General features: G+C 37.1%; 1 protein-coding gene across 6 annotated transcripts in view; it reads right to left on the reverse strand.

The window, feature by feature from the left end:
* Positions 1–1,144: 1,144 nt before the first annotated feature.
* The window catches only part of LOC132811374 (band 4.1-like protein 3), a 183,035-nt gene continuing 161,513 nt past the window's right edge, over positions 1,145–22,666 (reverse strand). For all 6 annotated transcript variants that reach the window (XM_060822805.1, XM_060822804.1, XM_060822808.1 and 3 more), the window contains 8 exons: positions 19,841–20,089; positions 19,166–19,288; positions 15,860–16,264; positions 10,622–10,750; positions 9,148–9,246; positions 6,938–7,018; positions 6,137–6,253; positions 1,145–2,389 (listed from right to left, as the gene is read on the reverse strand). In XM_060822805.1, coding sequence (XP_060678788.1) covers positions 6,143–6,253; positions 6,938–7,018; positions 9,148–9,246; positions 10,622–10,750; positions 15,860–16,264; positions 19,166–19,288; positions 19,841–20,089 — 1,197 coding nt within the window. In that variant the 3' untranslated portion in view covers positions 1,145–2,389; positions 6,137–6,142. The remainder of the gene's footprint in view (positions 2,390–6,136; positions 6,254–6,937; positions 7,019–9,147; positions 9,247–10,621; positions 10,751–15,859; positions 16,265–19,165; positions 19,289–19,840; positions 20,090–22,666) is intronic.

A 22,666-nucleotide genomic window follows, 5' to 3' on the forward strand; every position in this document is an offset into this window, starting at 1 on the left:
GGTAAAAATCACACAACACCAGATTATAGTTCAACAGGTTTATTTGGAAGCACTAGTTTTCAGAGAGCTGTTCCTTCACCTGCAATCCTGATGAAGGAGCAGCGCTCCGAAAGCAAGTCCTTCCAAACAAACCTGTTGGTCTATAATCTGGTGTTGTGTGATTTTTAATTTTGTACACACCAGTCCAATACTGGCACGTCCAAATCATTTGTAAACAAGTTTGTTTTTTCAGTTAATGGTGAAAGAATACAAGTTTTGGAGCTACGTACAGCACATCAACTGGGCAGCTATTTTAGTAGCTTCATTTATTTTGCAATATTGCGCTATAATAAATGGAGTCATAGAGATGTACAGCATGGAAACAGACCCTTTGGTCCAACCCGTCCATGCTGACCAGATACCCCAACCCAATCTAGTCCCATCTGCCAGCACCTGGCCTATATCACTCCAAACCCTTCCAATTCAAATACCCATCCAAATGCCTTTTAAATGTTGCAATTGTACCAGCCTTCACCACTTCCTCTGGCAGCTCATTCCATACACGTACCACCCTCTGTGTGAAAAAGTTGCCCCTTAGGTCTCTTTTATATCTTTCCCCTCTCACCCTAAACCTATGCCCTCTAGTTCTGGACCCCAGGAAAAAGACTTGGTCTATTTATCCTATCCATGCTCCTCATGATTTTGTAAACCTCCATAAGGTCACCCCTCAATCTCCAATGCTCAGGGAAAACAGCCCTAGCCTGATCAGCCTCACCCTATAGCTCAAATCCTTCAACCCTGGCAACATCCTTATTAATCTTTTCTGAACCCTTTCAAGTTTCACAACATCTTTCCGATAGGAAAGAGACCAGAATTGTACGCAATTGAAGCATTTGCTGGATTTGCCTGGTATGTTTTATACAAAAGGCAGACATAATTAAATCAATTAATAACTGTAAGATAATACATAATTTGTAATAGCTAACTTTATATGGTTCTTTTGAGACTCCTGCAGCTTTTGGAAATTTTCAGTCGACAATTAGGAAACCTTCTATACTTTTATTCAATGATTTCAACTACTTAAAAATATTCACATATATTTTCTTGGAAAAATATGTGATTTTAGTTAAGTTGTTGGACAGAATAACACAAAGCAGGCTGTTGATGCCTTTACCACTTTTATTTCACCATGAAGGAACATACATTCAACATTTATTACATTGCAGCAAAAAAAGTATTGTACTCTATAGTTAGCTGTGTAGTCTTCTGTAAATTATAAATGCATGATGATTTGAAAGCTTTCAATGGGGTTTGCAATTATTTTCTGCTTAGTTTAAGGCTTTGCTTGGAATCTGGAGTCTACGCAGAGTGTTTAAAAAGAATCGATGGTTTTATAGTCAATGATGAAAATGAAAGGTCACAGGTAGTGAACAAAAGAGATTCCTTCTAGAGCAGACACTTTCACTTGCAACATAAACCGAGCGAAACAGACTCAGTTTAAAAAGGAATACTGACATCTCCTCTAAGGGAAGTAAACATCGACAACTATTGATGGATTAATCTACCTGGCCTTTTGGTTCTAACTTAAAAGAATGTGCTCATCTAACAAAATCAAATCATCCAAGTAAAATATATATTTATATATATATATTTCTTTAAAAAAAATCTGTTAGGTGACATCAAATTATGCCAACAAAGCACAAGATGCAGCAAAATAACTTGTTCTAATCTGTGTAAGGTTATTCATGTTTTCACAGGCATTACCATTGTATATCAAGGTTTCCAGTTATAAGCTTCAAGTTGCTTAATATGATAATAGATATGGACTTACACTGCCATTGGCACATCTACTGTAAGGTATGACATAATCCCTCAATACAATTAACATTTTTCACCAGAATTACGGTGAAAATTACTGTGTATAAATGAAACCAGGTACAATTGAAATGAATTACTGCTGACGTATTATCTTAATATCAGCTATACACTTTTTAAACTGGCAAACAAAGGTTTCCACCCGTGTCCCCAACCCAGCTTCCTTTTAAACATTAATGCTCCAATATATCCTTTGCTGTTTAAACCTGCTGATAAAATTATAACTTAAGAGATGTGGACACCTTACTATACGGATCTGGAAAATGCTTTTCTCATTATTCCTTTTGTGACAAAGGTTTATTCTAATCATGCAATATTCATCTGCTGTTTCGATATGCTGGAATGAGGTTTTTTTGCCAATGTTTTTTTTTAGTGAGAGGGGTCCTCATACAACGTGCTCCAGTATGCTTGATGTGAAAGGTCATTAGTGGATGGATTCAGAACAAATGAAGTCATGTGTATGACTCCATTTAGACTCCAAAATCATTCCTAATGATGTATATGCATTACTTCTTTCATGAAGATGTGGTTACTCCTGCAAAGGAAAATGAAACACGAAGTCCATTAATGAAACAGATTAATTGGAGGGTTATCAATAACTCTGCAGAGAAGTATCAAAATGCATAGAATATGCAGTATTTATTTTCAGTGTTAGTAAGTTACATTATGTTAAAATTGCACAGCTTTTAAGAATGACAAATATATTACAACTCCTCTCTTACATTTACAGTTTGATATAATAGAAAAATATAACAACACAAAACTAGAACCCAGCACGTGGGACAGGAGTCTCATTTAAAAGAGAAATAGAAAATGCAAACTTCCAAAAAGGTCCATAACAGCAAAATGCAGTGCTAAGTTATTAGGCAGCCAAATAAATCAAACAAAAAAACTGATAAACAAGAGGTTGCAACTTATTTTTAAAATGATGCTCAAAGTTAGATCTTTTTATGCAATGGCAGTGTTTTGCATTATTGGATCAAATTATAGCAATCCAACATGGGATGTTGCTGCATGATGCATTTTTTTGGTGAGCCAACAGTGTTTGTTTTTCAGTACACTTAATGATTGGTGTAGTTTGAAAAACATAGACATCTCTCTTATTATCTGGGCACGTTTGATCAGGGAGGTGCTTTTCACTGACTTGTAATTTGCTGAAACAATGCACCTTGAGATGAACATCAGTTCGATTGGTGTGTAATCCAGTCCTCCAATGGTGAATTTATATTCAAACTTGCTGGAGCACTTATCAGAATACATCACAGCAAGTACAATGGTGATTCACATTCTGAAGCTGATGGTTAATACATTAATCCCATGTGCTAATGGACATGAAGCTAATTAAATCTGCCAATCTCCATTTTGGACACCAAGAATGTTAAATTAATTATTGAAATTTTAAACAATTTTAACAAATAAGTACTAAAACATAAGCAAATGAACAGAACTGGCTGATCAAGAATCTGCTGAGACCAGAAAACAGATCCAGGAAAGGTAAATGGACATTCACAACCAACTTATTTAAAGGACAGTGTGTTCCAGGGTAGCATGAATGAATCATTAAGCTGCTTTTGTTTGGATTGAGGGTTGGGTTGAAAGGGGCACGGGTTGCCTTAACAGTGCACACTTTGGAGAAGTGTAGAACCACTGTCAAAAAATTGTGTTATCTGCACAAACTGTCTCCCAGGAGTTGCTGTCAGTCTCAATGGAGTAATAAATGCCCAGTTTTACTGTCATCACTTCAAAATTCAATACCAATGATGAAATAGATGTTCTTCATTAAGGAGCCTTGCATCTTTAAAAAGACAGTTTGGTTTTGCCATCTGTACATACCTACCTCAATTTCTGTATTTTGCTTAATATTCAATTCTGTCTATGCTACTCAATTGACAAATTTAATTATTAATCATCAAGGCACTGCTTTTTTCAGTTGTTGAAATTATCCAATTAAGGCGCAGTCATTTACTTTCAGTACAAATCACGTCAGCGCCAGGTAACAGAATTGCACTGATCCAGTTTAAGTGAAATAGCCATTAATTTTAGAGAGGCACGGGGTGGACAATTTGGAGAGGGAAGCTGTGATAATGGAATTCTATTTTTGTGAGGATCATGACAGAGGGGCAGAGAAACTTTGGTACTATGCAAATAACGGTTTGAGTAACCTATACCAATTATTTTGGAAGATTTGCCTTAGTGTACATTGCAGCCACACCAGTATTATGGCACAACTTTCTTGCAATTTCCAGCCAATGTAAACTACCACTAGATCATGGTTTTCAAATAAATCTTTTAAAGTTCATTTTGATAATTATCTTTCCAATTTTGATGGAAAAATAACAAGGATTTTCATAACAACAATTTCTGGTTCATATCAAGATCTAAGTGGATTTTTAAAGAAGTATTTTATATTAAGTTTGATTAAAGAAAAACACTAAATGAAAGGATCATACAATTTCCAAACATTGCATTTTTTAAGCTTTGCTGGGATTTAACCACTGACTTCACAGAATATTTTACTCACAATAAAATATGGTCAAGGAAAGCATGGGTTTAATACATTGCAAAGTTTTACTCCCAGATAAAAAATGAAATGGTAATGGCATAAAAATGATATGATTTAGGACATGCAAAAGCACAGTAGAAAGACACATCAGTGGAATTGTGGAGGGTGAGACTTAGTTTCTTCAAATAACCATAAGCAGGCATACAGATCACTCTCTAACCCACAGTTTTCTATTATAGAGTGCTGCTAAATCAATGAACTGCCTCACAAACTCTCCGTACTTTTGTATTGCTTATTACATATTGTTCTCCTTCTCAAGTTGAGAGAACATAGCAAGATAGACTGGGACAAGTTGCAGATTTTACAGGTTGACAATTAGTATCGAATAGCACTCATCAGTTGCACATTTCATTTTTCCTGTAGCCAAAACTCTAACTTATCAGAGCTGAGTCCTTTACATTGAGACAGAATACAGTGTATTAACAAAGTCATCCTGGGAACTGTTAAACTTCACTCATGTGACACATTTAAATGCTCATTAATTCCCCCTGGGGTTTGAGCTTAAGAAACATATTAATAAACTATTTCAGCAATACAACAAAAAGACTCACTAGATCTGCATCAAGCAATTTTATTTTCTAATATGTTTTGGACCCAATTTGATTGGTAATCATTACAATATAAGGCAACAGTGTACAAATTAGATCACAACATTTATTTTGGAAAATTAGTGTCAGTCAATGTGCCAACTTACTTCCATACACTATAACATATTCCACAGTTCACACTATCCCATCCATCTAATCCCCTGAAGGAAAGGTGTATAGCACGGAAACAGACCCTTTGGTCCAACCTGTTGATGCCGATCAGATATCCCAACCCAATCTAGTCCCACCTGCCAGCACCCGGCCCATATCCCTCCAAACCCTTCCTATTCATATACCCATCCAAATGCCTCTTAAATGTTGCAATTGTATCAGCCTCCACCACATCCTTTGGCAGCTCATTCCATACACGTACCACCCTCTGCATGAAAAAGTTGCCCCATAGGTCTCTTTTATATCTTGCCCCTTTCACCCTAAACCTATGCCCTCTAGTTCTGGACTCCCTGACCCCAGGGAAAAGATTTTGCCCATTTATCCTATCCATGCCCCTCATAATTTTGTAAACCTCTATAAGGTCACCCCTCAGCCTCCGACACCCCAGCTTGTTCAGCTTCTCCCTGTAGCTCAGATCCTCCAACCCTGGCAACATCCTTTTAAATCTTTTCTGAACCCTTTCAAGTTTCACAACATCTTTCCGATAAGGAGGAAACCAGAATTGCACCCAATATTCCAACAGTGGCCTAACCAATGTCCTGTACAGCTGCAACATGACCTCCCAACTCCTGTACTCAATACTCTGACCAATAAAGAAAAGCATACCACCAAATGGTCTGAAAATTATTTTTCGATCTTCAAAAGCAATTCAGTAAATAACTGGATCAGGTCCAGTACCATTATATGTAACTAACTGCACTGGTAACAATTTGTTTTTCACCATCAACTAATATTATATGCATCTTTTCTTTGTTATATTCACAATTAAGTTGTAAGATTTTATATTGAAGTAAACATTGTGTTCCATTACTTGTGACTGAACACATTACAGAGCATCCCAAAGCACTTGCCTATGGGTTATAGAGTTACAGGTGGCAAATTAAAATTATAGATGTGCGGAGAGCACTATGGTACTGCACAGCAGCTTGTAAAATATCAGGCGGATGCAGTTTGTTCTTACCTGTGGTCAATCATCTCCGTCTTCTGGTGTGATCTCTGTCTCTTTGTGTACCACTACTTTGATCACAGACATATCAGGGTACTGCTCTTTGACCTCTTTAATTGCCTGAGCCAGGGCCTAACCCAAAGAAAGCCCCCGAGGTATAAAAACAGTAGGTGGGACATGCATGATCAGAAGCAGGATGGAGAATTATGATGACTTTTTCTCAATTACTTGATTGATGGAAATGATTGAAAGAAAACTTTAAAATTTCTACTAGAAGGAGCAGTAAGTCACACAATTGTAAGCTAAACATAGAAACATGATCTCATCCTTCTTGAATGTTGATTTTAATTCTGTAGTAACCTGCAGCATTTAAATGTTTCACTAGTTTTTGTACTCATTGCGTCACAATATGTGAGCTTTTAGTATTTGCCCCAGAACTCTGACAAAGCAGTTATGTTAGCTGGAGCTGCTCACACAGTTGCTCATTTACCACCTCCCTCCTCACCCACTCCTGTACAAGCCGCAGAAAATGTTCATTAATTAATTAGTGAAATCCGAAAGTTATTTCGTTATTCTGTTCATGGTTTTGCCACAAACTCACTAGATTACATTAATCTCCCTGAGTTGCCATATCATGACTTACAGCTCCTTTAAATTGAAATGCAGTTGCTAAATTAAATTACAAAGCATGCAGATATTAATTCCTTGTTGCTAATAGCGTTTCTGTATACTAGATTAGTCTTTTATAAAACAAAAGCTATTTTACTTAGTAGCCTATTTAGATGCAAAGTGACCACACTTAAAGCATTAACCTACCTGATCATGGTCAATGTCAGCATCTCCTGTAATAACAATTCGTTTCTCAATACGTGTTTCTGAAACTCCTCCTTTCACAGTCTATAAACAGAAAGTTGAATACGGTTAGGCTTAGATAAACCCTCATTACAACTAGCTCGCTGGGTAAATTTACTGACAGGAGCTGCAGAAAGTATCGACTAATCCCCTAAAAATTAGATTTTCACAATTCTAATTTGCTTCCTACAGCATTGGGCAGTCCCAAGACACAGCGGACGTTGAGTCCTGAGCCACGAGTTCTGGATTCAAGCCCCACTCCAGAACTGTAATGGGGGTGATAGAAGAAGGTGTCACAAAAAGGGGACTGACATTGCATTCTGCAATGACAATCATGGTCCACGTCCACAGCAATGACATAAGCAGGGCAGGAGGTGCTTGCACCAAATTAAAACTTTGAATATATTTCAGCCACAATATTAGGGCAAATAAGATTTAATATAATAACTAATGCATGGTTTAAAAGACTGGAGTGTGAGAAATGGGTTCCATTTTATGGGGCACTGGCACGGCACAACTGGGGAAAGTGGGAGCTGCACCTTTGGGATTATCTACACCTGAAGCATGCTAGGACCAGTGGTCTAAATAGCCACATAACCAGGGAAGTAGTAGAGGGGAAGGGATTATGTTTGAGAAGATGTGGGAAACGAGAAAATAAAGACAAAGCAAGAGGAAGGTATTAATGCTGGAATAGGAAAGGGTGGAGTTGCAAATCTAAGAATAAATCAACAGATGAGTGTAGAGGTTACAAAAATGAATAAAAGATCAAAGGTAATAAAAGTAAAGGTTCTGTACCTGAATTCTGAGTATTCAAACCAAAATAGGTGAACAGACAGCACAAACAGAAATAGATCCTGTATGATATAGTAACATGGCTGGGATTGTTTTAGGAAAGGTTCGACAGGCCAGCTTGTATCTGCTGGTGCTTAGAAGGAAAAGAGGTGTCATGTTTGAAACATAAAAGCTCCTGTGGAAGTTTCGACAGTGTAGATTTGGAAGTGATACTTCCTCCTGTGGGAGAATCCAGAACTAGGGATCATTATTTAAAGATCAAGGGTTGATCTGATTTGAACCAGAGATGAAGAGAACTGATTTCTTAGAGGTCCGAGAGTCTATGAGATAGTTTTACTCAATAGACAGTGAGTAAAACTATTGAATATTGAATATTTTTAAGTCGGAGACAGATCAGTTCTTGATAAGCAACAGTATGAATGGTTAGCAGAGGTAGGCAGGAATGGGGAGTAATCAACTCAGCCATCATCTTACAGAATGCTGAAAACAGCTTGAGGGTGAGTGATGATGGATGGTTTCTACTAACTGGATGAGATGATACAATTGTAGCAACCACAAAAGGAAACTAAAGATGTTATAAAACACTGTTTTGCTGAACATGTTTATAAACTAGAATTCCTGACCACAAATAATTGCTCAAGCAGAATCTAAGTCTTGATTCTGTCTTGACAATACTTTTAAGTATTGGAAATCTAGACCAAAGTTACTTTTTAGAAATGTGATTATAAAACTGCTCTATATTTACTGTTCTCTTATGCAAAGCTCCCAAACAAATTTACAGTTATCTCTCTGCATTTCATAGAATATATTCCTCAGTGGAGCACACCTTTTGGATACAATTTAGCTTCATGGTACCAAAAGTATCAATCTCAAGCCATTATAAAACATTACCTAGGTGCACACTGATTAGTTACATCACGATACACAAATTCATGCACAGGTTATGGGATATCAGTGTTCCTCAAATTCCAACATATCATCATTGCTGTTCTAAATGCACAAAATGTCACAACACAACCTACAGAATTCCTTCTCAGTAAGGCAGAGATGCCCAGAAACAACTGATATATTAAAGTAAATCTGCCGACAGTATTGGCAAATTTAGGTAACATACTTCAACAGCAAATATGTCTCTCTTTGACCATAGCAGCTTAAACTCTCTGATGACAAGAGAAGTTCACAAACAATATGTGTGGTAAAAATGTTAGGGGTATTGTCAAGATGTGTTGTAACACAAAAAAGTGTCAATTCTCAAAAGTGCAAAGACTTTCAAACCAGTCAAATGGAAATTCTGAACTTTGTATACTGTGGGGTCTAGTCTGCAAGATCAGCAAACTCAAAATCTATTTTAAAGTGAACTACTGAAATGAAAACTGAAATACCTTAGTGATGTGTGTAGTGGTTGTAGTACTTGAGGTTTCTGAGGTGATCGTCTGAGCACTCATTAGAACTCCTGGGTCACTGTCAGCTGTGGAGTCCAACTTACAAAGGAAAAGAAATACAGATGACCATTTGCCAACCAATTAATTCATTACAAATAACTGAAGTTGTTACAAGAAAAAACATAGGTTATTTGCCACAATTCTCTGAATAAAGTCTCTTCAAAAAGATCTTCTTCTGCGGCTAAAAAACATAAGCAAGACCTTTGTAATGAACAGTAACAAAGATCCCTGTTGGAAGTTAGTATTTAATACTAATTGTTCATCATTAATATGGTTCTTTGAAATAGATGTCACAAAAGTTTGATTAGCAGAAGGCAAGCACACTGGATTTTGCAACTTGAAAAGTTTCATTTATTATTATTTCTATTTTTTTCTGTTATAATTTTCATGTAATTTAATAAGAGGCATGGCTTCTTTGCTAGGGTCAACAATGGCCATTCATCTATTGACCTTCCACTCCTTGGATAAGCTATGACACTGAAAACTTAACCATGTTTCTCTCATCTATTTACAATTCAACATCAAAACTACTTCAATCAGCTAGAGGCTTCCACAATCGCAAATGAAGCTCCCTCCTTTACAGTATTAAGACAAATATTTTACATTTATTCAAACACATTAGTTTTAACCTTACCACTTTAACCTTGCACTTCTCATTTTAAATTCCTTCATGCCTCTACTATGAACTGCACAGATTTTCCATTCTACTTGGGTTTCTGTCAGTGTCATAGTCCATTTATCTCTCCCAAGCAGTGTCAGCTCCTTCCCTGTATTTTTGACACATTTACTGTGGCAGCAGTCCATGTCTGGCTACATAACAACCTGACAATGATGCTCACATTCCAACTCTATTCAAATTCTCCTTCACACGTGGAATTCTGGCTACTAACTATAATTCTTCGTCAAAAGTTTCTCTGGACACATTTGAAACCAGCATTGTCAATTGATTTTAAATTCTTGATGTTCCCAATATGCACCCGATCACCCAGGTTACAAATTCACTAAAATATTACATAATCTATGTATATGTTTATCAGTACTAAGGCCAATTGACTAGACGTTATTAAAATTTCCTTTAATTCGCTTGTGTATAGCACTAAGTTGTTATTACTTAAACAGAAAGAATGGTAGTCGCACCAATTCATGAGGAAAGGCAACATTAAACAATACCAGGACCAAAAGTTTTTACTGAATATTTTTATGTAAACTGCAAAATGATAAAACAAAGGACTGAAAATGTTGAAGATCTGAAACCAAAACCAAACTTGCTGGCAAAACTCTGCAAGTCTGGCAGCATCTGTGTGAAGAAACCAGAGTTAGTTTCGACTCCAGTGACTCTTCATTCAAACCTATTTTTCCAGCAATTTGCTTTTATTTAAGGACTGCATGAGGCTTCCCTCAATAAACGTGTTACCTTGGATGATTCATAGGTGATTGTTTTAGTCTCGGTGTGAACTACAGGCACATCCTTTGTGCAAATCTCTTTCCCATCCTCCTGATCCACACTGTCAAAGCTGACAGTTTCTGTTTTCACAACGGGTGGCTATAAGGAAAAGGACAAATAAAACTCAAATGTAAACAAATCTCAAGGCATTTTCAGTCCCAGCATTCATAAACCAATCCTTCCATAATATCATACATGCCATATCAGTTTTAACTTGATTTTACAAGGACAGATTTTTCTTCGTAATTGAAGAAGCACAAGAACAGATCTGCATATCAACTTGCTCCTATATTCCCATGCTGTTTTTTCAAATTTGTTGTTGAGTGATGGAATTCACACATTATACAGATACCCATGTAAACATAAGGGTTTCCCACAATATGGTGCCTCAAACTAGCTACTCATTATCAGTCCACATTTTTATGGATGTATCTCTATATTTCTTAAGGTCTAGCCACTTCAGTCTAGGAATCTGGGAATATTTTATAATTGGGGGCAGCCCTACAGTAATAAACAAAATACTCATAAGGTTGTATACATCTTGATTAATACTGAAGGAACATATTTTGTTATCAAAACAAAGTTTTTTTTTTACATTGTTCCACTGTCACGTTATTAAAATTTCAAGTGTAAAATACAAAAGATAAGGAGATCAAAAGTTACGTGGAGAAGGCAGACTCAATGAGCCAAATGGCTTAATTATGCTCCACTACCCCTCAGTCTTATTGGCCTGGATTTTGTAATGAATGTTAAACTGTCAGCATCTGTTATTATTTTGAAACTGAAAGCAATTTTTGAAGTCAATACACACACAGAGTTATAAGCAGAAATCTAAAAAATTATTTTCATGACTGCACACTTCACCAGATGTGAGACTGAAGTCTTTGTAGACTGCAATTCATTAGAAATTACCAAATGGACAAGAATTTCCTCTATTTGCATTTTAACTTTGTTGACTAAATTCATTTCATGAAAATATTATGCTTTATTGCTGAGGTGTAATTATCCCATCAGTGTGCCAAGAAGCTCTGTCCAATGCCAAATTTGTTGTTCTGATTAAAAAGGTATATTAAATAACACAGAGTTTAAAGTTTGATATTCCAACTTCCACTGTGTAAGGCACAGGAATTTACTTCCTTTTCTTTAAAATGCAGCAAAACATTACATATAATCAGCTCTACAGTTATCTTACTATTTTGCAAACAGATCAGGAGGGGTCTTAATCAATTCACTACATCCAAAAGTTAGTTAAGCTGCTTTTTATTTTTGACCAGAAGGACAAAGGAAAAAAAAAAGTAATGATTGTAGAGATATTCTGGTATTGTCAAATCAAAAACTTAATTTATTCTTTTTGTATCACATTAAAAAGCTTTATTTTTCATTAAGAAATGTTCTGCAGAATTAAAACTTTAAAATGATAAATTTAGGTCAACAACTATAATCTAAGGGTATAGGTAGTCAGCAGGCATCCAAAAGACGCAGAACAATGACGGAACAAGATCTAGTATTATTCTGGCAATTCGTGGACTTGTTTCTTGCAACTGGACACAAATAACAAAGGCAAGGAATTGCAAACTGTATTTATTCTAATGTGCTGCAAATAATATTCAATTTATGACTGTGCATGGCAGAGAGACATTTAACCTTTCCTCTATTATTCCTCTCCTAACTTCACAAGATCATAAAGTACCAAGAGTAGTTCATTTAGCCCCTTGAGCCCCTACTCTATCATGCAAAAAGATCACAACTTGGGTCTCACTTCAAGTCCACTTTCGCACCTGGTCCTCATGCCTCTATTTCCCTCATGACTCTTAGCCTAGAGTTAAGAATTCCAAAACTTTGCAGTCATTTGAGTGAAAGCATATCCTTCACTTTGGTCTTGAAAAACTCTATGGCCCTGGCACTATACTCTCCAGGGAAACTACAGCTCACCAGCTATTCTGTTAAGCCTTCTTTAAACCTTTTATGTTTTAATGGTCCTGTCTCAAACCTTCTGAATCTCAGGCTATTTAACCTCATATCACAGGACAACCCCTCTCATCCTAGGAATCAATGTAATGATTCTTTGATATTCTACTTCCAAAGGTGATTGTGTTATTGTGTATTCTATTTCTTGCCATTGCAAAGAAAGTGAGCCAAAAGGAGATATAATGTGTAATACAAATCTGAGAAAAGTTTGGCAACAGAGTTTCATTTTGTTTTGGACAAATCAGAACAACTTCAATCTCTGAAGTAACTGAAGTATTTACGTTGATGAGGCCATTCCTGTATTCTTGTTAATTCAATAACGTTCTGTTGAATTGTATTAAGACTTGTTTCTTTTTCTACTCCAAACCCTTTGCAATAAAGGCCTTCCTAATTGCTTTCAGTACTTGCATTCTAACTTGTCCCAGGTTTAAAGAAAACTCAGGCTGAACCATTTTAAAAAACAGAGGTAAATTCAGTTAATCCTTCCAATCTATTCTCTGATTTATCTTTTGAAAACATGGACACCAGCTTCTAGCATACAAGGCAACTGTTATGAATATTCAAGTATGGACTGCTGTTTCGTTGGCCTAGATTTTCAAGTTGCATTGATGGTTGAACTGTCAGCATTCGTCATTACTCAGTAATAGCAACCTCTGGCTTCTGCCCGGTGCATGAAAATTCAAAGACTGTTGTCAGTCATTCACTGCTGTTCCATCAGGAATGCTGTTGATGTCCTCACAGATGGAAATCATTTGGAAACCACAGATATGACGGAATTTTCATTTTTTTAAAAAACAAGATCAGTTTCACAGTTAAAATTCTGGAAAATATTATACTTCATTAAATGACTGCATGGATTTTAAATAGTGTATTAAGACATAACCATTTTCAGGGTCACCTTCAGCAGCCTAGAAAACCTTACTCTGGAATATCAAATTTCCCCTTTGTGATAAAGGTCCCACCATTTGATCATCTACTTTAATGTGCATATCCCAAGTTTTATTTTTATCTCTGCAACATGATTGAAGTGCGAAGGATAATTAATGTTTTGGTTTCCTGCTTTGCTGTCTGAGAATTCTTTAATGTGAACGGGCTGCCTAACCTATTTCAGCAAGGCGTTCGATAAGGTTCCCCTATTGTACAAAATGCAGAGGAATGGGATTGTGGGAGATATGGCAGTTTGGATCAGTAATTGGCTTGCTGAAAGACAATCGAGAGTGGTGGTTAATGGGAAATGTTCATCCTGGAGTCCAGTTACCAGTGGTGCACCGCAAGAGTCAGTGTTGGGTCCATTGCTGTTCGTCATTTTTATAAACGACCTGGATGAGGGTGTAGAAGGGTGGCTTAGTAAATTTGCAGATGACACTAAGGTCGGTGGAGTTGTGGATAGTGACGAAGGATGTAGTAGGTTACAGAGACTCATAGATAAGCTGCAGAGCTGGGTTGAGGGGTGGCAAATGGAGTTTAATGCGGACAAGTGTGAGGTGATTCACTTTGATCGGAGTAACCGGGATGCGAAGTACTGGGCTAATGGTAAGATTCTTGGTAGTGTAGATGAGCAGAGAGATCTCGGTGTCCAGGTACACCGATCCTTGAAAATTGCCACCCAAGTTGACAGGGTTAAGAAGGCATACAGTGTTTTAGCTTTTACTAATAGAGGGATTAAGTTCCAGAACCATGAGGTTATGCTACAGCTGTACAAAACTCTAGTACGGCCACACTTGGAGTATTGTGTACAGTTCTGGTCACCACATTATAAGAAGGATGTGGAAGCTTTGGAAAGGGTGCAGAGGGGATTTACTAGTATGTTGCCTGGTTTGGAGGGAAGGTCTTACGAGGAAAGGCTGAGAGACTTGAGGTTGTTTTCGTTAGAGAGAAGAAGGTTGAGAGGTGACTTAATAGAGACATACAAGATAATCAGAGGGTTAGATAGGGTGGACAGGGAGAGCCTTTTTCCAAGAATGGTGAAGATGAGCATGAGGAAGCATAGCTTTAAATTGAGGGGTGATAGATATAGGGCAGATGTCAGAGGTAGTTTCTTTACTCAGAGAGTAGTAAGGGTATGGAATGCTTTGCCTGCAACGGTAGTAGATTCGCCAACTTTAAGTATATTTAAGTCATCATTGGACAAGTATATGGACGTACATGGAATAGTTAGGTTAGATGGGCTTCAGATTGGTATGACAGGTCAGCGCAACATTGAGGGCTGAAAGGGCCTGTAATGCGCTGTAATGTGCTATGTTCTATGATAGCACAACTGATATTGGACAACATAGATTCCATGAAGCTGGTCCCACAAGGTAATTCATTTCAGAAACACCATAAAGTCTAAAATATCGCTGCAGACATCTTTCTTGGAGCACAGAGAATGACCATAAAATCCAGGCCAATCTTTTCCTAGTGGACTTTGCCTTAAATACAACAAAATCCATTAAGCAGAAATTGGGCCAAAACCAAAAAAACCTCTCAAGAGCTTAACTTTCTCCTGGATATATCAAAACTACTTTAATTTCTGAAATAATTTGTGTAGTTACATTGTTTAATAAACAATTATGTAAATGTTATTCAAATCTCATTAGAATATCAAAAACTTGTTATAAAAAACTTCATAATTTGAGATTTGGAAATATTTGGTCTTGACAGAAAAGAATTTGAAGTTTCAATAGTGAACCCAGAGGTGACCTGGTGCCAGGTATTTACAACAGTTTGGTTTGACTACAGCAAAAAGAGGCTCTGAAAATCATATCCCAAAGAAGACAACATCCTATCATCCAAAGTTAGATCAAAAGCACTGCAAGCTTGCAGGAGGCATTTTGTTAAGCAGAACAGTAGCATCTCAGAATCAGTGTGATGAAATGATAGCATGCAGATACTAGGGAGTAATTTTAACATAACATATGCAGGGTAAAAAATTAAGCTGTCCATTTTACCTTGCCATATTTTACTTTTCACTTTAAGGGGAAAAAAAAGCAAAATTCAGTTCTGGCCATTTTCTTGCTGGTCACGTGGAGTTAAATGACCTTTTAGGTTTCTAAATGACAGTGACAACAAAATATCAACACTGCCTTAAAAAGTGCTCTGAAACACTTGAATCAATAGCTACGAATGATAGCCAATCTCAATGCAATCATTGCATTGCAGGCTTTCTGCTATTTTCAAGTTTAATTCTTTCCAATAGTATAGCAAAGTAAATGAGAATGATTAATAATGACAGTTGTTGAGGTGAGTGAAACCAGTTACCTCAAACTGAGGTTTCTCTTCAGATTTATCTGAAGGCTTGCCTGTCAATTCAGCCTGTTCCTCCCACCCTTGAGCAGAAGCAGGTCCTTCTGCAACTTCAGCTATCGTTTTATCCACTTTAGGACTTGCCATCTCCCTCTTGTCCTCTTTGGTCTCTGTGGTCACCAGGCAACTCAGACCCCCTGCATCACCAGATGTGTGAGCTTTGCCCAACTCGGCTACAGTATCCCACTCAACTGCTGCCAGCTTAGCACATACAGCAGAAGCATCCTTGCTTGCATGCACATTCATCACATGCTTTTCCTCCATCACCATTGCTTCTTGCATTTCCTTCATCGTCTTCTCCTGTTCGTGGGTTTCCATTTGCACCACTTTGGAACTTACTTCCCAATTCATTTCAGATTTCTAGAGGAAAAAAATAACTCCGCTATGACAATATGTAGTATATACATAACTATTCTGTAAGTAAACAATTAAACAAAGGCAAAATTGTCTCCATCTTCTTAAATCCCTATGTGACCCAACCATATGCTCAGTAAAATTGAACTTGAAAAGCAGATTAATGAAAAGCATACTTGACACTGCATATCCAGTACAGAAGCATTGCAAAACTTTAAAATTATTGAAATTGATGAGTAGCATAGTTCATTCAGTGTGGGAGGTTTTACATAAATTGATTTTATAAGAAGGTCTTCCTGACTGTTCTATGTACAGCATGCCTTAGGTGCAGAATGTTTAATGTAAAGATGAAAATGTAGAAGCATTTTGAGTGTTCTCCAATTACTTCCTTCCTTCTCCCAGCTGATTGAAACTCCTATTCTCCACTGCAGAACTTTGTATCCCTCACTTTATCTGGACGTATGATGACATTCTGACTAGCATCATGAAATTAGTAAAACTTTCACAGCAGACACGGAGTTAAGTAGGACTCATATGGAGTCAGAACAGTGTGGGGTAAGGAATAGAAGTAATTACTAGAAGCGTACATCATTCTGCAAAAGAAGAATTTCAGTAGCTACAAAGCACAATATTATTAAGTATTATTGCAAGTACTAACAAAATATAAGTGCTATGCTCTTTAAATTAAAATGAAAGCAAGCAATTTTTCCAAAAAAAAAATCAATCCACCAACCCTACTAGTTATTTCATCTGGGCTCTGTTTGGTTCTACTTAATTATGAAGGCAACATTTACAGTAAAGACTTAAGAGTGTGCCAAACTCCTAACAGAAATACTCAGTATCAGTATACATTTTGTATTTGAATTGCTTATTACATTTGTATATACACTTTTGACAAATTCTTAAGTTTAGATAATTTAGCCAAAATAAAAGCTATTGTATTCGTGAATTTTTACTTTAGGAACTTATTCTTGAATGGAACAAACCCATACTAGTGAATACATTCCCAGCCTCATTACTGCACAAATCCAATAATTAATCTATTGAAATTAAAGTATACTGAACATAAACAAATTTAAAATCGGTTAAAAGTAAATGAACAGAAGTGCTAAGTTAATGTCTCAAAACTCATCAATCATGCAGTTATGCTTTTAAAAAAAATAGAAGGGATGACCTGTCAAAATTATGCACACATACTGCAAAATGACAAAATGTGGGCCCAGGAGCTATCACAGAATTCTTACAGCACAGAAAGAGGCCGTGAGGTCCATTGTGGCCATATCAGAACATGGCAACACTGTCCCAACCTCCTGTCCTTTCATATAGCCATGTAAATATTCTCTCTTCAGTTACTTATCTCATTTCCTTTTAGAAGTCATGATTTAATTTGCCTTTACCACCCTCTCAAGCAGCACAGTACAGATCCTAACTACTCACTGCATAAAATATAATTCTTCATGTTGCCTTTGATTTTTTTGCCAACTGGCTTAAATCTATATATTCTGAACCTCTTGGAACTACTCTCACGTTGCTACTATAAACTGAAGTGCAATAGAAAATCAGTTTCCATGCAAAGATTTTTTTCACACTTTTGGCAAATTTATGGCTACCAGTTGGAGCAGCTTCAAGGAAATTTCCAGCATAAACCTTTAAGGATTCTAATGCATGTCCCTGGTTTCTATTTTTCAATCCTGCTCATGTTTTGCCAATGCAATGTTAGGATAAATAATTTTTTGTGCATCTTTGGGTTAAAATAAATTCCAGCTAAAATATAAATAAATCTTCAAAAAAGATCACCAAGGTGAAAGTATTGCCAGCACAATGACTTAAACAATAAATTTCCAACAAATAACATGCAAGTTAACTTTCACGAAACACTCGTAAAACAAAATGTGCAATCTGACAGGATGAGCTAGTTGCAATTGTATGTTGTCAAAATCCCACAATAGAGTCCGTCCAGCTTCTTTAACAGGCAAGTTCAACTGGATACGCAATGTGCTAGAGGTAATCTTACATCCGATGACTATGAACCACCATTCAAATGGAGGGTGCTTTATTCTTAAAGTTAACAATGGAAACACTTCATAAACACACTTTTTAAAAAACTTCACAGAGTGCAGGTAAATTTATGTTGTAACAAATTAAACATGACAGCTCTATAGCTTCAGTACAGACTTGCCACAATTCAAGTTCCTGGTCACCAGCTGCTTCACTGTGAGAAAGCACCAAGTGGAAGCCAGATATCCCCTACACAGATGGAAATGTGAGGGAGAATCGTTCCCAGGTTCACCATCACAAACATCCTGGCCCCATTTGAAAGTGACATTAGTAGAAGCCTGGAAAAAGTTGTTTTCATGGTAGATAAAGTTGCCAAACTTTGCAGGATGGCCTAGAGGTTCAAGGGATTAGAGAATAATCTGCCCCAGGAAAATATCATAGTGACAGTTTTGAAAAAATAGTTTCAAAATGTTTTGGATGCTTTAGTTTATATAAATAAAAAGTTTGGACATGGCAAAAGAACAGGGTCAGTCTGATCACTAAATTACCTAACTGAGTATTCACTTTCCAACTGGCATGGGAGGGTAATGCAGCTTGAGGATAAAGATGTTGAGTGGCCAGTGGTGAGAATGCAGTAGTAAGGCAGTTGGAGGCAAGAGGATATGTGGTAAAACCTACAAGGATGTCTAGGGTTTGTAAAACTCCTAGGATGTATATCACGTAACATGAAAAGAAGATAATTTGAAGCAATAAAATGCTAATTTCACAAAGAATAATCCTTTCAAATCCAGTTTTCAAAGCAAAGTACTAGACAAAACAGCACAAACATCGAGAAAGATGTGGAAGCAACAAAAACTGTCTTGAGCTCACTTCAGTGCAATTAATTTCAGTGCAATTAAAAAAAGACACCTGAGCCCAGCTGTATGATGAAGAAGAAGCCCATTCCTTTGTATCCATTTGTTTTCGAGCTGAATCTATTAGATTGGCGACGTCTACATTTTTTGAGGCTACTTCCGAACCAGACTGCTTTGTCTGTACAGACACAGAAAGTCAACATAAAAAAGACAACTGACATATATACTCTTTAAACAGCAGACAGATAAAAATTATTGCGATATACAGATGGAAGAAGTTCTAAGAGATTAGTTACGCCACATGGGAAGAGCAAAAGGGAAACGAAAAGTGTAGGGAAACAGGCAAATGGGAAAGTAACAGTTAATCATACATCACACATTTCAGAGATTTTGCTGGTCTGAAGGAATGTGCAAGAGAACTTGAATAAACATAATCTATGCAATAAAGTAAGAGAAGGTAATAGGTCTATCTGCTGAAAAGCAAAGGGGTGCAAATTGAGCATGTCTACATTTTAAAAGGGCAGTGTGCCTAATGTAACCAAACAGTTAGTAATGCCAAAAAAGTAAAAAAAAAATACACAACTCATCTTGGAGGACTGTCTTGGAACTTGGGTACAAGCAAAAAGCAGGAAAACTTAAATGGTGGCTTTAGCTGTTTAAGCATACCAAAGCAGTGTCGCCTGAAAGTCATGCGGATACCAAGACTGAGAGTGCCAAGCACAACAGTTACCAATAATCTTGATCCTGTTGACTCAGTAAAATAGTGGGCTGTAGCAATGGTAAACATTGGCTCTTCATCAGTCTTCCATTTGGTCATTGAGGTCTCATATTTCTGCACAGACGGCTCCAATGGAGAGCTTTCAAATCCTTTCCGTCTTGCAGTCTCTTTCATTTTCAGTCTACCTTCATCATCACCTCTTTTTGTTTCCCCCTTCTTTGAAATGTCAGTTTCTTCCAATGGAGACAGCACAACTTTCTGCTGTTTGACAGATGACACAAAATCTACCAATGTTGTTCGGATCACTATAAACCTTACCTCATCTTGAGCTTTACTTCCTCCTCTACTGACAGTTATCAGAACTATAGAGGTTCATTTTTAGATGTTGTCATGATTGGTATTGCTCTCAACTTTCTCTTTTGTGATTTTTCCAAATTTATGTGGTACAGAATTTTGGTCATCATTTAAAGTAGGTGAGGAAGTAATTTTTTAAAAAAAAATATAGTCATCAAACCCCTTCCTTCTATTTTTAAAATTGAGATTACCAGCTTCAAATGCATTTTGAATCCAGAGGCAGTAAGTTGATTTTGGACAGCAATCTGGCAGAATGGGTCACTCATCTAAAGAATTTGCTGATTTTCAATAATTATTAGATTGGACATCGGTGGGCCCCAAAGCAGGCAGATTATCTTTTATGCAGAGTTACTGTCCACGTGGTGAGGCAAAAACTCATTACTGATATTTCCACCGTAATATAACCTTGCATCAATAGTTTTCTCAGTACGTTAATTTTAGTTTGTGCTTATGCAAGTTTAAACTCATGCAATAAAATGCTCTGAAAGCGAAAGTATAAAATCACAGCATTTATGATCACATCATGCTTGATTCTAAATAGATATATTTTAACTATAACATTACAGTAATGGACCAAGGGAGCACCTCTATTCATCTTTTACAAAGGGAAAGTTCTTCAGCACAGTCTGATTCTGTTGTGAGTACCGAACAGGTCACAAAGTGACACCAGAGTCAAAAAGTGTGTCGCTGGACAAGCGCAGCTGGTCAGGCAGCATCCAAGAAGCAGGAGAGTCAACATTTCGAGCATAAGCTCTTCGTCTGGAATGTTGATTCCTGATGAACAGCTTATGCTCAAAACTTCAACTTTTGACTCTGATCTCCAGCATCTCACCTTCTCCAACAAAGTGACAGTACTCATATTAAAGTAACCATCTAAACAGAAGCAGAGCACCTTAAATGTTAAACATTCAGATTGGAAATCCAAGCAAAGCACGGGATACAACATCACTAACAACTGAAATTATGTTGTCTGAGCGTGAGAAACTCGCTTGGAACAAGAATGACCCTTGCTCATGTCAAAAGCATACACATGGGTTCTTTTGATGTGGGGAGTCTGTTATGCTGCAGCAACCCAAGGTCTTACAGCTTGCAATTATCATTTCAGAAAGAAATACAAATTTTTGAGAAGATTTGTAGCTCAGGTTGAGTTTCTAGATGTAGGTTTGTTCGCTGAGTTGGAAGGTTCATTTTCAGACATTTTGTGACCCTACTAGGTAACATCTTCAGTGGGTCTTAGGTGAGGGACTGTACATGATTCCTGCTTTCTTTTTGTATATTTGGATTTCTTTGGGTTGGTGTTGTCATTTCCTGTTCTTTTTCTCAGGGGGTGGTAGATGGGGTCTAGCTCGATGTGTTTGTTGATAGAGTTCCTGTTGGAATGCCATGCTTCCAGGAATTCTTGTGTCTCTCTCGGTTTGGCGTGTCCTATGATGGATGTGTTGTCCCAGTTGAAGTGGGGTCCTTTCTTATCTGTATGTAAGGATACTAGTGAGAGAGGGTCATGTTGTTTTGTGGCTAGTTGGTGTTCATGTATCCTGGTGGCTAGTTTTCTGCCTGTTTGTCCAATGTAGTGATTGTCACAGCTCTTGCATGGTATTTTGTAAATGACATTAGTTTTGCTTGGTGTCTGTATAGGGTCTTTCAAGTTCATTAGCTGTTGTTTTACAAACTGACTACAAGTTGATAATCGACCTGTTTGTCTGAATTTTAACATGCCTTCAGTTGTTACCAAATCCTGATATGGGACTTTCTGCCCAAAGTTAAGTATGCTGTCAATGTGTCCCAAGAATTCTTAAGTGGTGCTGTCTAAAAGGATTATATAATTGCTGCAGATGTGCATGTAATATACAAATACACACTTTATACACAAGAATTGCTCAGAGCACTCAGATTATTTGCTGAAATAGCCCTACTTGCAAATTTTATCCTCTGCATCTAAGATCATGATTATTCCTCTTCATCCATGCAATTTTTGACACAGTTATCGAGTCATTTAGAATGGAAACAGACCCTTCAATCCAACAACTTCATGCTGACTATGTTTCAAAACTAAATTAGCCCCACTTGCCTGTGCTTGGCCCATATCCCTCCAAACCTGTCCTATTCATGAACTTATCCAAATGACTTCTAAATGTTAGAACTATACCTGCAACCATCACTTTCTGTAGCATTTCATTCCACACTTGAACCACTCACTATAAAAACATTGCCACTCATGTCTTTTTTTAAATCTTTCTCCTCTTACCTTAAAAAATATGCCCCCTAGTTTGCACTCCACACCCTTGTCATTCATCTTTTCTATACCCCTCATGATTTTATAAACTTCAATAAAGGTCACTCCTCAATCTCCTATGCTCCAGTGAAAAAATCTGCCAGCCTTTCCAGGCTATTTTTATAACTCAAACCCTCCATTCCTGGCAACATACTGGTAAATCTTTTCTGAACCCCCTCCAATTTAGTAATATCCTTCCTATAAAAGGGCGT

The sequence above is a fragment of the Hemiscyllium ocellatum genome, chromosome 4 (assembly GCF_020745735.1).
Source record: "Hemiscyllium ocellatum isolate sHemOce1 chromosome 4, sHemOce1.pat.X.cur, whole genome shotgun sequence".
In the NCBI taxonomy this organism is placed as follows: domain Eukaryota; kingdom Metazoa; phylum Chordata; class Chondrichthyes; order Orectolobiformes; family Hemiscylliidae; genus Hemiscyllium; species Hemiscyllium ocellatum.